Raw genomic sequence first — 14,774 nt, 5'->3', positions numbered from 1 at the left:
TTTTATCCAGTCAGAAGCCTGGAAGGAAAAGAATCTGATCATTTCAAACAGTGACACATTGTGAGTGGTGATGACCACGGCCACACACACCCTGCCCTCCCCTTAAGAAGTGGCAGGAGGGAAGGCAACATACTATTTAAAATATACATTCTTCCGTAGACTGTACAAAAGTAATTACATTTCTACTCAATTCCTATAGCATTATTCCGTCATTAAAAACAAGTCAGTTAGGCATACGCTACCTTTGTTTGCGTCATTACAAGGGTAAAAACAGAATGCGACCGAGAACTCTTGTCATTCAAGCCTGTGGCAGCAGTAGCTCTCTGTTTATTTCCTAGCTGGAGCCAACCCTGATAATGCAAATAAGATGTAACATTCAAGGTTTTTTTTTAAAAAACTTCCCAGTAAGAGCCCTATGGCGCAGTGGTAAAGCTGCAGTACTGCAGTCTGAGCTCTCTGCTCACTACCTGAGTTCAATTCCGGTAGAAGCTGGGTTCAGGTAGCCAGCTCCAGACTGACTCAGCCTTCCACCTTTTTTGAGGTAAATTGAGTACCCAACTTGCTGGGGGGAAGTGTAGATGACTGGGGAAGGCAATGGCAAACCACCCCGTAAAAAAGTCTGCCATGAAAACATTGTGAAAGCAACGTCACCCCAGAGTTGGAAACAACTGGTGCTTGCACCTTTACCTTTTTTATGAGTTACTTATCTAAATTTTGACAAGAACTGCATGTCTCACTTGAAAACCATTCCTAGCTGTCCAGAGAGCAACATACTCCTTCCAGCGCTGAACACACAGGCCAGTCTTCTGAGCCATGCCAGAAAATCAAGTACAAGCATCCCTACCATGCAAGGCTGACACCACACCCCAGGAAGCATGGTGGTTAGCCTCCTACCATTCATGCCTCTCCAGAGAGCACTCCACATCTCATCCTCTGCCATGGCCATAAGGTACAGGGCAGATAGGAGAGCCCCTAAATGACTTGCAGGTTTACCTAGTGGATAGTTCCCCCTTGTGGTGTTGGGTGGCTTTCAATTGATCTCATTCTTTATTTGTATTCTGCCAATTTCAGCACATTTAGTAGCAGCAATAAATTACATAAGCAAGCAAATAAACAAAGAGACAATTTCTCATAAAGACAGGGATCAACAGAACCAGTGCAAAGTCCTCCTTCACAAAACTAATGTTCAGATATTTACTTCTATAGAAAGAGGTGAGATGTTAAGTGAATGAGGTTGTTCTATTATATTCAGTTCACCACCCTGGAAATTATCTGAAAAAGTAGAATATTCTTACATATACTTTTTGGAAGGGTCACGATTTGGGGGTGGGGGAGAAATCTTACCTGGATATCTGAATAAGAACTGACCACATTCCTAAAGAGAAATAAAAAAGTTATATATTGAGGAGTTAACATATACAAGCAAAAATCTGATACTACAGAATGTTCTATGGTCAATGGATAAGAACACAGATTACGTAACCTATCGTTCTAACTGTATAATAGCCCAGATCCCAAAAACAGAAAGCAACATCTGTTCCTCATAGACTCACTGAAATACAAAATAGTGTATATTGTACTGCACTTGTTTCAGTGGAGCTACAGCCCCTATTAGAATTAAGCTATTATAATATCACTGAGTAATCATGAACACTCTTAACTACTCAAAATATGAATAGCAACAGGATCTCTGAATACCAGTTTCCAAGAGAAAAGACAAAACCATACATTTAGCACTGATTTAGGATAATCCATGCAGGATAGGCTAGGGACCAGTATATTGTATGTGAATATGACCAAGAAGGCACAGAAGATTAGGGTCAGGGGAGCTGATGATAGAGAGGCTGAAGGAAAGCATAGAGCCAAGAGAGAAGAGTAAACAAAAGTTTGTGAATAAGCTGGGTGCAGGGAAGACAAGAAGTTAATGAGAAAGAATGTTGTGAAAAGAACAGGTATGACCAAGAGGTAGTTTGGCAGGGTGAGACCCAGTTTTGACAAATTGACTGAAAATAACTGGCCCATTCCCCAGCAGCAAAGTTCTTCTGGAATTTATAATTAGCAAACCATATTAGAAATCAGTACCTAGACATCTGTGAATATCTAGAACATAAAGACTTACACTGTCAGATCTTCCACATAGGGTCCAAAGATTGGATGTTCTCTTACACGAAGCTATTCATCAGAGAAAAAAGTGCATATTAAAGACCTGAATTACACATAATTATTACTGGGGAGGGGGGTGGGATTCACAAAATGAATTTTGAAAACCCTCAAAATTATCCACTTTTACACTTTAAGGCTCCCTTTTATTTTAACAGATGACATGTGTCCAGCATTGACCACTACAAGACTCATACCAGGTAAAACAAAGATTTAAGAGAAATTTTAAAAGCAGAAATAAGGCGCTCCGGACGATAGGACGCACCTTCCTCCTGGGGGGCGATCCGCTGCCTCTGCCTCCGATCCGGCGCTTCCCCCGCGCCTCCCTGCCTGGCTCCATCTTCTTGCAGCAAGCGCTGGGATCGCTCCACGTGGCCCCACTGCAAACCCAGCACTTCACGAGCGCCGGCTGCGGAGGGGACAGCGTGCTTCCTCCTTGCCTGTGTGCCTGGCTCCACCTCTGATGCTTAAAGCAAGCGCTGGGATCGCTCCCTCCGCCCTCCAATCCCAGCGCTTGCTTTAAGCATCACAGCTGAAGCCAGGCACACAGGCAAGGAGGAAGCACCCGCTCCCTCCGCAAACCCAGCGCTTCGCGAGAGCCGGCTGTGGAGAGGGCAGCGTGCTTCCTCCTTGTCTGTCTGCCTGGCTCTACCACTGATGCTTAAAGCAAGTGTTGGGATCGGAGGGTGGAGGGAGCGATCCCAGCGCTTGCTTTAAGCATCAGAGGTGGAGCCAGGCAGACAGACAAGGAGGAAGCACGCTGCCCTCTCCACAGCCGGCGCTCGCAAAGCTCTGGGTTTGCGGAGGGGGCGGGTGCTTCCTCCTTGCCTGTGTGCCTGGCTTCAGCTGTGATGCTTAAAGCAAGCGCTGGGATTGGAGGGCGGAGGGAGCGATCCCAGCGCTTGCTTTAAGCATCAGAGGTGGAGCCAGGCACACAGGCAAGGAGGAAGCACGCTGCCCCCTCCGCAGCCGGCGCTCGCGAAGCGCTGGGTTTGCGGTGGGGCCACGTGGAGCGATCCCAGCGCTTGCTGGGAGAAGACGGAGCCAGGCAGGGAGGCGCGGGGGAAGCGCCGGATCGGAGGCAGAGGCAGCGGATCGCCCCCCCCCAGGAAGGTATGTACCTTCGCTCCATAAGACGCACACACTTTTCCCCCCACTTTTTTTTGGGGGGGGGGGGTGCGTCTTATGGTCCAAAAAATACGGTATGTAAACAAGAACACGATATTGGCACAAAAACAGAACAGAGTGAAAAAACAGCTCCTCCCCAAAATCTCATTAAATAAGAGTTTAGATGATCTTCTTGTCACATCAGGGCCATGGGGTTGTCAACAGGCCTGGAGAAAAGTGTCCTGTTCCTTTAATAGAGGCTTGATATGTAGGAATGGGCAGATGAAGCTTTTCATGGCATGGAGGTAGATAACATCAGTGTGGTGTTATGGATAGAACGTTGGACTAGAATCTGGGAGACCCAGATTCAAATCCCCACTCCATCATCAAAGCTGGCTGGGTGACCTTTAACCAATCTCAGCCTAATCTACCTCAGAGTTGTTGTGAAGATAAAATGGAGGAGAAGAGAATGCTGTAGTAAGCTGCTTTGGGTCCCCAGTGGAGAAAGTAGAGGCATAAATTAAGTAAATAAAGATCTCCTTAAGCCTCTGTGAAAAGTTCAGGACATTTGTATGGGTGCAGCTTCCCCAGGAGGCAAGGGCTGGGGTTCAGCAGGACAGGTTGCAGGCAAGGTTGCACAGTTACCAAAGTCCAGTCAGTCCAAAAGTCAGGGGTTTCAGAAAGCAGGTTTGCCAAAAGTCCAATCTAGGGTCATGGAGTTCCAGGCAGCAAGTCCAAGGTCAGGGGTTCTAGAAAGCCAGATGTCAGGTCCAGTTCAAGGTTGCAAAGCTCCAGTAACAGCAAGGTCAGTGGCTCAGTAGCAAAGTGTATTTGCTGCATCCACAAACTACTGCTTCTCCTGGCTGAATTTATAGCCAAGTCTTAATGAGCTAAACTCCCAGCCAATTTCTTGACAGTCATCCTGAAACTATTCATTTGTCTCTTCAACTGACTGCTGATGATTGGGCCATGAGTCTTAACACTTCTTTTCCTGTGTTGCAACTCTAAATGTCTCTGATAGTGCTGGCATTGCAAGGGTGCAGGTGATCTAGGTGGGCTGGAAGCAGCTTCTGAAGACCTATTTACTGCTTCAGAGTTACAAGGCATTTCAGCTGTAGGCTGTGACTCCTGATCAGCCAGTAACCTTATCCTTTATTGTTCTCCTTCTGGCACAGAGCCAGCTACAGGCAGTTCAGTTACTGGTTGAAGGCTAGCTCCAGGTACCTCTTCACCTGAGAAATCTGTGCCCTCACTCAGCATAGACTTACAACATTTTTCTCCAGGTAGTTGGCAAATTACACATGAGTTTTTGTAGATGTTTGTAACAGCAATGGTGAGATGTTCCTACCTAAGGGCAACAATCTAGATGCTTATGGTTTTTAGACTGACTATATCCCAAACCTATCTTACAAGTCAAACTAGAGGTTAAATGGGAATTTTGCAATTAGGATCACTTAAAAAAAAATTACAGTATTAATGACCTCATTTAACCATGTTGAATATCAGGGATGTGGAGAAGAATGTCCAAGATTTTAATCCTTTCCTCCTCCTGTGTTATTTCCCCTAGTCCTCCCCACACAAAAAAGAAAACCCATACAGGTCTGCAGTATGGAGAAGACAGGCTAACAGGGCAATTTCCACACACTCTCCCCAGTGCCATTTCTACAGCCTTCAAAGCAGCCATGTGGGTTGCAAACCACAAAACAAAAAACCTAACCATGGATCTCCTACAACACACCTAACTCAACACATACAGAATAGGAAAAGTAACTTACAGGCTGTTTCCTCTGCTCATTTTCAGTTCTGAAGACAAGTAAATCATGAATTTTTTCATTGTAGACTTCAAAATAGCTCATCTCAAGGCAGAAAGTCTAGCAAAATACAAATAGTTATACTGATGATTAGGTGCCACATTTCTAAAACATATTACCACTTTGCTCCTTTAGTCATGAAATATTATGATAGCTTGGATCCTTCCTAGCATTTCAGTGGAGGATGATTTTGCCCCCCTTTTGTGGGAAGGAGGGGGGGAGGCAATAGCATCATAAACGTATGAGAAGCAAGATCTGAACTAGGTTCCTGTACCAACTACCTGATCACATACATATGTGACAATTGTGTCGATGTGATCAAGTCTATGAGCCAGTTCACATTCAGGGAAAGTCTACATGTGGCAAGATGTGCTTCCAGCTCTCCACATACCATAGTTTGGGTGCAGTAATGCACCATGAATGTATGCACATCCACATAGCCCATCCAGCTTCCACTTTTCTCCATTGTAGAAATTGAGTGCTTCATGGATGCACCCAGATTGTGTTATATTTTGCTCACAGCAGGAGGTGTGCATGATGCCAAGATTAGGGCTTATATTTAACAATAGCTAATCTATTTTCAGAATCTTTAACAGTGAAACCAGCCCCAAACAGAAATCAAAATGAACAACAGCCTGCAGTACTGAAAACAGTTTGGGAACAAATCCTATAGATATCTGAATTTATAACAGTGGATCTCAAGAGTTTTCCTCTTGATAGTGGGGGGAGGAGAGGTAGTTCAAATGAACATACTGACTATACCTTCTGCAATTTCATATCTGCTATTCGAGTAAATAGATCTTCACAAAATCTTGGTATTATTCCTCGTTCATCATCATCAAATCCCATCATGCTATAATTATACACACAAAAACAAATACATACTTTATGTATTTATAGACTCATTTTTCAGTTCAGAATAATCTTTCATGTTTCTCTAACCTAGTACTACAATTTAAGTGGTATCAGCTTTGAACAAGCTTTAGCTACATCTGCAGAACTTCCCCATAGAATGTTGTAACATTTATTAGAATAGTGAATAAAAACTGAATAGACAGATCTGGCAGACCTGTTGGGAGAATTTAACTACTTGTCTGTATCTCTGATGAAAACCTGTAACAGCTGATATCAAACATCAAATCTGGGTATATGTCCAAGACCAACCCATAGTAGGTTATTCCTTCAATGTGGAACTACAGTAGATTTATAGGTATGGTACTTGGAATTCAGGCAACTGAAAGGAACAGCACCAACAACTAAACAAAAAGCAATCTGTTTCCTCCACCCTCAGGGCTAAATCCACTGCAGCCACTTGTGCAGAAGTAGACATACTTATCAATATGGCTGTGAGTTGCAGACTGTCACCTCCCAGAGGTAAAATCTGACTTCTGTTCATCTAAATCCACATTATGCTGTTAGCAGGCAATATTGAAGTGTTTAATAATAATGCTTGGCAGCCATATAGCATTTAAAAGTACTTCTCAACAATCCATATTGCAACCCTGTAAGGAATTCCTTCCAAGGAAGCTCAAGATCCCTGTATTGCAGCTTAAGGCAGAGAGATATGAACTCACCAAAGGCAACTGAGCGAGTGCATAGTATGGGTTAGATATAAGCTTCGAATTCAATTTTGTAGCCTTTAGGCAACATCAGTTTCCATAGGACTAGACAACATATGTAGCAGAGTCCTCAAAGCATTTCCATTCAGTTAATGCAATTTTGTCCAGAAACAAATTTGAGGAGAATTTTCTCCATACTGTCGGTTCAAGTAAGTGTAGCATTTCAATAAGAACTTCAGAAGCATACACATAAAAAGCATGCAGCGTTGCCAATCCAACTTACGTATAAGACTTTCCAGAACCAGTCTGTCCATATGCAAAGAGGCAGGTGTTGTATCCTTCAAAGGCTGTTTCCAGGAGAGGCACAGCCACTGACTGATAAACCATCTCCTGGCTCGCAAAGTTATGATTATGCTTATCAAAAGACCAGAATGAAAAGTCAAAATTGAAACTATACACTTGTTTTGTGCCTGGATGGTGAACAACAGTCTCTCGTCCAGCCATAGATACCACTTGCAACTTTTCTTCATTTTTCTCTCTGAAGAAGATACAAAATAAAATGATTTATTGAAAAACTGAGCATATTCTCTGACAACTTATATCCTGTCCTGAACCTGACCTAAATAATAGCTTTAAAAGTGTACATAAAATGGAAAAATCAAGCATCAAAACACACTGACCAATAGCAGTGAAATTTGAGTTATTACTAGTTTATTAGAATAAAACTGTTTAGGCTCTGCTATAAATAACGGAAAAACAATGGAACCTGATACACCCTCTAGGAATATAGTAACACAAAAAAAAAATACTTCTTATACTTCAGTTACACATACATATTTTAAGGCTGAACTAACTACAAATATGAAATCCTAAATCTTACAGCAGTCCTGGAAATGTGTAGTAGGGTAAAAGCTTTGTTAACTGCCACTCAGTTACCTAGAGCGGTGAGTTAACTGGCATGCCTGGCACTAAGATGCCTCTCCTGCCTCTGCCCGAGCATGAGTTATCCCTTGGGCAGAAGAGGCCATTTGGCCTGACCAAGTCTGTCATACACCCATCACTGACCCAACTCAGCAGCAGTGCCAAGAGGGCAGAGAACCAGGTTGCTTATCTGACATTACTGCTCTCTCCACCATGTAAAAGTGTATTTGGTTAACCAGCCACCCTCAATCCCCATGGATACTGATTTTAAAAGCTTTTCTTCTATCATTTTTCCCCCAGTCTTGTACAGCACTGAAGCCTATGAAATACTAAATGATGGCTCATGAAAATTTACTACAGATGCTAACTGTAAGATAATACCACTAGAAAAGAATATTATGCCACAGAACCTCTTGGTAGAAAGCCATAAAAGTCTATGTAAGAGGCAGTCTGAAATCTCTCACTGACAAAACATGGTAACAAAATGACAGACCTGGTGCTGAATGGACGTACTCTTACTGCCACAATCACTTTACTGTTTTCAATTTTGAAAGGGTCATCTTTGGCGCATGTGTCCTGAATCGGAATGTCTTCTTTTAGCGAAGCAGTTTGAACATCCGTGCTGTTTTCTCGTCCCCTTCCATTTTTATTCTTTAAAGTGAGTGGATCAGAAATACTGGATTTCTTCTGCGAGACTATTTGAAGACACACCTTGTTTCTCATGGTGGAGATTGTAGGACTTCTGGTATCCTGAAGAGGTCCACATTTTGCTATAAATTTAATTCCTTCTGCTATAGTTTTCCTTGGTGTCTTCGGTCTTCCCAAACTTGCATTTTTCATAGATCTGTTTTGCTCACTGCCAGTCTCCGTTTGCTTACTGGAGTTAACTTTTTCAGCCACTTTAAGCAAACTGTCTTCAGGTTTCACAGTTGTTGAAAACACTGAACTAAGAACCTCATTTTGTGAATTAGTACCAACTGCCCTTTGTTTCAAAGGAATGTAGTTACAAGTACCATTGAACTCACTGCAATTAAAAAGGAAATTATTTTTCTGTTCCAAACTACTCTTTATATCTGAGTGTTTGAGGGACTGAAGGCCATTTTTAACAAGTGAAGCATCCTTACTGTTACATTTTGGTGGACATAAAGTTTCATTGCTCTTCTGTGCAAGAGATCCTTCATTTTCTGTCCTACCTGCATGTGTGTTGTCTATTTTACATTGCTTATTTGATCCAGTTCTCAGACGCTGTTGTAGTGTTGGTTGCCTTTGGGTTTGTGTAGTTTCACTGTCCTGTGTGGTATTGTGATCCAAGCATCCTTTGCTTCTCACTGTCCTCCTTTTGAGGCTCAGCTTCTTATCTACACTTGTAGATGCCACTGAAGAATCACCCAATTTCTTGCAGGCAGAAATCACATACGTTCTATTTATTCCTTCAATTTCACTCAGAGATTGTGGCAGTGGAGTACCTCTCTCCTTTTCTGTTGTTTGTGGTGTAACCTGTGGCCCAAGCCTGTTGCTTTTGGTAATGGCATTCTCTGAGGGATATTTTTGTGAGGATACACCAAGAGTACTATGACATGTCTTTGGCACAATATAGATAGGCATTTCCAACAAGCTGCAACTGAAGGATTGAAACTATCTTCTGTAAACTTTTCCCAGGGGAATGCACTTGACAGTTAATCTTATTTTCTTTATAATGTATCACCAAAGGATCTGTAAAACAAATTGTTATTTTCTTATACATATATAAACTCTTCCTCAGTTTTCCAGTCCACATTTAGTAAAGTCAGCCTGACAGAACTTTTGAGTAAATCAAAATCTGATTTCTTTAAAAAAAACAATTGTGTCATTTTTAAAATAACTCTGTTTAAATGGAAATCTGAACTGAAAAAACACTATATTCCTTATATCTCTGTTTATAACTCTCTGCCAAACAAAATTAAAACAAATTGGGGGAAGACTTCTGAGTTAAAACAATAGGATATAAGCATTCATTATTATTGTGACAAATTATGAATATACAGGACTACCAAACAGTACAGCTGTTTACTTTACACCTCATGGAGAAACACTGCTCATCCAGTATTTAGTAACCTTGCTTCTGATGGAACATTCTGGGCACTTTGCTTACAATCCCACACTCCTAAAACTGTACTGGAAGATTATCCTCATTGTCAAATAAGTGATCTTATTAACATCCTTCCACACGTTCTGAACCAATCAGCACTCCATTAATTTCAAAGTTGCCTTCCCTTCCTGCAAACAAATAACTGTGTACAGCAAAAAGTTTGCAGGCTATGTAATCAGATTGTGCTGATAAGAAGTAAGAATGTTTGATTATCATCAATTATTTAAAAACCTATTTGTTTCTCTTCTCTTGATAATTTAAACCACAATTTGATGGTTAGTGTCACTACTCAAGAGAGAAGCAGGGACTAAAGATCTACCTACTTGCAAGGAGAGTACCTAGCACACCATTGCCAAAATCTCTCTAGTCCTATTCAGTATTTCCAGTTGGTTCACGCCCTTCCTTACCAGCTCATCACACAGATCCCTTCCTCATCTACAGCTTAACTGGGGGGAGAGGCCAGTTTACAGCAGACAAGGAGAAGCCCAGTTCTATTTTGCACTGGAATCAGGCTCCCTACTTCATACAAAGGTCACAGACTGAAGGAAGAGAAGAAATGCAAGGTAATGTCCATCTTTACAACCAGAGCTTGCTAGATCAGTCATCTCTAGAATATGACTGCCCCATAATCGTTTCACCATATTTCAACACTTAGTATTCACTCATTTTGATTTCACAATCCTTTTAACCAACCAAAATAATCTTATCAGGACCCTGACATGTACTGCTAATACTCTTGGTGATGCTGCATGACAACCAAGCACTCAGCTTGTTGTCCACCGATTGTATATGTCTTCCCAAGTCACCCAGTTTGAAAATACTGTTAGACATCCTGTCTCACTGGAATAGAGCTCAGCTAAACAACCTGTACATGCTCCCAGAATCTACATACCACAGCATTTATTTCATTTATTTACCTTAAATTTGTATGCCGCCCACTCCACACACGGACTCTGGGCAGCTCACAATCATAACACAACAATAATACTTTATGATTTTAAAAGCAAAAACATATACGGTATAAATGATTTATAAATTTAAAACTTAAAAATGGTGCTATAAAATTTCTTACAAAGGCGATCTAGCTTCATTACAATTCTTAATTCTCTGCATTGCTCTATTAGGTGTCTGATCAATGGATGGTAATATTCAGCCATATACTAGTGGCAGCTCCTCACACATTAGTTACTGTAGGCCTGCTGGAAAAGATCGGTTTTACAGGCCCTGCAGAATTGGGAGAGATCCCGCAGGGATCCCGCTCAGTTACAAGGCACCACACAAGGTTTTGAGGCATAAGGAATAATCCAAGTAACAATAATTATGTGTGCTACTAGCACACTTTCACTCCTTCTCCACACACAGCTTCTTAGGAGCAATGCCTACTCACCATCACCTTAACATGGATTTGCTACCACTTTAAAACATCCTTTTGTGCTTGCACAGAGGAAGCAGATAGGGCAATTTTTTTCCATTGCCCTTTCAGTACATATGCACAGATAAGGTGAAGACACAAATCAATTAGAAATGCTGAGCAGAGAACAAGGCATAAATTAATCCAGGGTAACATTAACATGGGACACACAAGGCTTATAATTGGAACATAAAAGAGTTGCTAGGTCAAATAGAAATCCCTGCAGTTTGTTCAATAAAAAAAAACAGCCAGATACTGTGGAATTTCACAAACATCTCCAGCATCTGATATTTAAGAGATACATGAAAGCTTTCCACAGACCATATTTTAATAAGCTTTTTAAAATTTTTGTTAACCCTTTAAAATGATGGGGGGAGGGAGTTGTCTGTAAATCCCCTCAAATGCCTTGGATGAAACAATACAATTTAGATAAAATGTCCATATTAGGCATTCAGCAACAGAGTAAGAGGGAGGGATAAATAACTGCGTCAGATGCCTGGGAGCTGAAACTTAATAATGTACTTACGGGGGTGAACAGCATACAATAAAAACATTCACGTGAAGCGAGAAGAGCTCACTTTCAGACATGCAACATCAGTCTTCCCTTCTTAAGGAAGCTCCCACGACAGTAAATATAGAAAAAACCCGTCACAGGAGAATACTTTTATAATTATCCCTCCTACACCAAAAAATCATTTTCAGAAGTAAAGAATACTGAAATTTCCGACAAAGCGAGCCAGAAGAAGAATGCATACGTGCTCAGAAGCGGCACTTTTCCCCCACATATCAACCTACCTGCCCTTAAACAAGCCACTAACAGCCGGTCGCTTCAGCGGCGGCTCTAATTCCCCGTTCGAATGCTCCGCCGGCGCCTGCCATTGGCTGGAACTGGCAGATGACATCACACACCACCCCCAAGAGGGAACAGAAAAGAGTAGGCAAGAAGTTGCCGCTGTTTTCACACTTCCGGCTCTGAATCGAAGGCCGCCACTTGCGAGGCGACCAAGACAAGAAAATAATTCAGGACACATAGGGTGGCTATCCCCTCTCTGCCCAGGAATTCTGTGTAACGCCTCTCCCTCTCTCTCCCTGCCTTTTAAATGTTCCCTGTCAGTCGGGTCTCGGGCGACTGAATGGTCAAGGTGCTATATAAATTACGAACAAAATTGCATACTTCACTTCATAAATCAACAATCCAAAATTCAACAATTCATCATTCAAAGGTAAGTCAATTTCACTGTTTTTCTGTTGTTCTTTCTCCATTGAAGAAATGCCACTTGGCATTCTGGCGCTCGAGGACCCCTCTCCCCCGGCCAGCAGGCAAACATTTAAAGGGAATGCCTTTTTAATGTTTCCAGTCAGCCGCCTCTCGCGCTCCAGAATGCCAGGGGGCTGGTGCCCGTTGGGATTCTGGCGCGAGAGACCTCCCGGTCAGCTGGACACCGCCTAGTGCACTAAAATGCTAAAAGACAGGACACCGCCCCCCTTGCATTCAAGTGCGAGAGACCTGGATGACAACCACAATGAAAAAGTGTTACACTTTAAAAGCTCCTTACCAGCCGGTCAGAGCATAGAAGCATTTAAAGGGAAAGCCTTTTAAACTAGAGCAGGGGTGGCCAAGGGTAGCTCTCCAGATGTTTTTTGCCTACAATTCCCATCAGCCCAAGCCAGCATGGCCAATGGCTGAAGCTGATGGGAGTTGTAGGCAAAAAACTTTTGGAGAGCTACCCTTGGTCACCCTTGAACTAGAGAAACCCTACTTTGCTCTTCTTGCCAATGCAGGTGGGGTGGGTGGAGGAGAGATATATAATTTTTTTCTTGGCAGGGAGGAGTAAAATGAGTCCTTCAAAGTCTGCGTTTTCAGTCTTTAAGCCGCCCACCCCCAAGGAATTGTTCTGAGCCTGTTGTTTATGCTCTTGTTAATGTTGCTGTATGTGACTTTTGTCGACCTTACCAAAGCTTTCGATACCGTTAGCAGGAAAGGCCTGTGGCAAATCTTGGAACGTTTAGGATGTCCCCCAAGGTTCCTCAGCATGATCATCCAGCTACACGAAGACCAGCGAGGCCAAGTCAGACACTGCAACGACCTCTCGGAGCGCTTCCCAATAGGCACAGGTGTAAAGCAAGGCTGCGTTCTCGCGCCAACTCTCTTTACGATCTTCTTTAGCATGATGCTTCAAAGAGCCGCAGTAGATCTAGATGATGACGATGGTGTATACATCCGCTATCACACCGATGGCAGCCTGTTCAACCTGAGGCGACTAAAGGCACACTCCAAGACAATGGAAAAACTCATCCGAGAGCTACTGTTTGCTGATGATGCTGCACTTGTCTCCCACTCGGCATCAGCTCTGCAGCATATGACGTCCTGCTTTGCAGAGGCTGCCAAGCTATTCGGCCTAGAAGTTAGTCTGAAGAAGACAGAAGTTCTCCACCAGCCTGCACCCCAGGAAGATTATCACCCTCCCTGCATCACTGTGGGTGAATCAGTTCTGAAGACAGTCCAGCAGTTCAGCTACCTGGGGTGCATCATCTCCTCAGATGCCAAGATCGACAAGGAGATTGACAACAGGCTGGCAAAGGCAAACCGTGCCTTTGGCCGACTGCACAAAAGAGTGTGGAGCAACAAGCATCTGAAAAAAGGCACAAAGATCAATGTTTACAAAGCGGTTGTGATGACAACCCTCATCTACGGCTCCGAATCGTGGGTTTTATACCGTCATCACCTGCGACTCCTTGAGCGCTTTCATCAGCGCTGCCTTCGCACCATCCTCAACATCCACTGGAGTGACTTTGTGACTAACACTGAAGTCCTCAAGAGGGCGGAGGTTACCAGCATCGAGGCACTGCTGTTGAAGACGCAGCTGCGCTGGGCAGGGCATATTTCTAGGATGGAAAACCACCGCCTTCCCAAGATTGCCCTGTATGGCGAACTCTCCACCGGCCATCGAAATAGAGGGGCACCAAAGAAGAGGTACAAGGACTCCTTGAAGAAATCCCTTAGCACCTGTCACATCAACCATCACCAGTGGTCTGACCTAGCCTCAGATCGCAAAGCATGGAGGCACACCATCCACCAGGCTGTCTCTTCCTTTGAGAACGCACGCATAGCTGGTCTTGAGGACAAAAGGAGATTGAGGAAGAATCGCACTGCTACAGGACCAACCCTAAATCAGACTTTTCCCTGCAGCCGCTGTGGCCGGACCTGCCTGTCCCACATTGGTCTTGTCAGCCACCAGCGAGCCTGCAGCAAACGTGGACTATTGCACCCTTCTTAAATCTTCGTTCGCGAAGCCAAGCCGAGAGAGAGAGAGAGAATGTTGCTAATATAGTGCTTAGAGAAAAAGCAAAAGGTAGATGTGCTTTGGAATCTCCTTTCCCTGTGCGTACCCTCTAAGTTGTATAAGGGAAACCTTTATACAATAGAAGCAGTGGCATTTTTCTTTTTAACTAGTAAATACCTAGTATAATTGGTCCAACCTAGATAAAATACCTGGGGGAAGGGTGAGCATTGTGAAAGTATTAGTGATCTGGCAAAAGGCACAAAAGAACTGGATTCTCAGGTCAAATAAGGCCCACTTCCTTTTAAAAAGTAGAATGGTTGCTTCTCTCTGTGGAAAGTGCATCTGATGTCTTTTCAGTAGTCATGGAATACATAAGTGTTCTGTTTCTACAAT

The 14,774-nt window shown here is 43.0% G+C and overlaps 1 protein-coding gene across 3 annotated transcripts in view; it reads right to left on the bottom strand.

The window, feature by feature from the left end:
- Positions 1-12,168, bottom strand: part of KIF14 (kinesin family member 14) — a 44,393-nt gene extending 32,225 nt beyond the window's left edge. For 2 of the 3 annotated variants that reach the window (XM_060232343.1, XM_060232345.1), the window contains exons 1-8: positions 11,893-12,168; positions 8,052-9,271; positions 6,921-7,175; positions 5,841-5,931; positions 5,043-5,138; positions 2,120-2,172; positions 1,345-1,375; positions 243-350 (exon numbers count right to left, since the gene is read on the bottom strand). In XM_060232343.1, the coding sequence (XP_060088326.1) occupies positions 243-350; positions 1,345-1,375; positions 2,120-2,172; positions 5,043-5,138; positions 5,841-5,931; positions 6,921-7,175; positions 8,052-9,163 (1,746 nt within the window). In that variant the 5' untranslated portion in view covers positions 9,164-9,271; positions 11,893-12,168. Of the gene's footprint in view, positions 1-242; positions 351-1,344; positions 1,376-2,119; positions 2,173-5,042; positions 5,139-5,840; positions 5,932-6,920; positions 7,176-8,051; positions 9,272-11,623 lie in introns of all 3 variants that reach the window. The other variant, XM_060232344.1, reaches the window with a different exon arrangement.
- Between the last annotated feature and the right edge of the window lie 2,606 nt (positions 12,169-14,774).

The sequence above is a fragment of the Heteronotia binoei genome, chromosome 2 (assembly GCF_032191835.1).
Source record: "Heteronotia binoei isolate CCM8104 ecotype False Entrance Well chromosome 2, APGP_CSIRO_Hbin_v1, whole genome shotgun sequence".
Classification (NCBI taxonomy): Eukaryota; Metazoa; Chordata; class Lepidosauria; order Squamata; family Gekkonidae; genus Heteronotia; species Heteronotia binoei.
The sequence above is the reverse complement of the archived record's forward strand: the minus strand, read 5'-3'. Positions and strand labels throughout refer to the sequence as shown.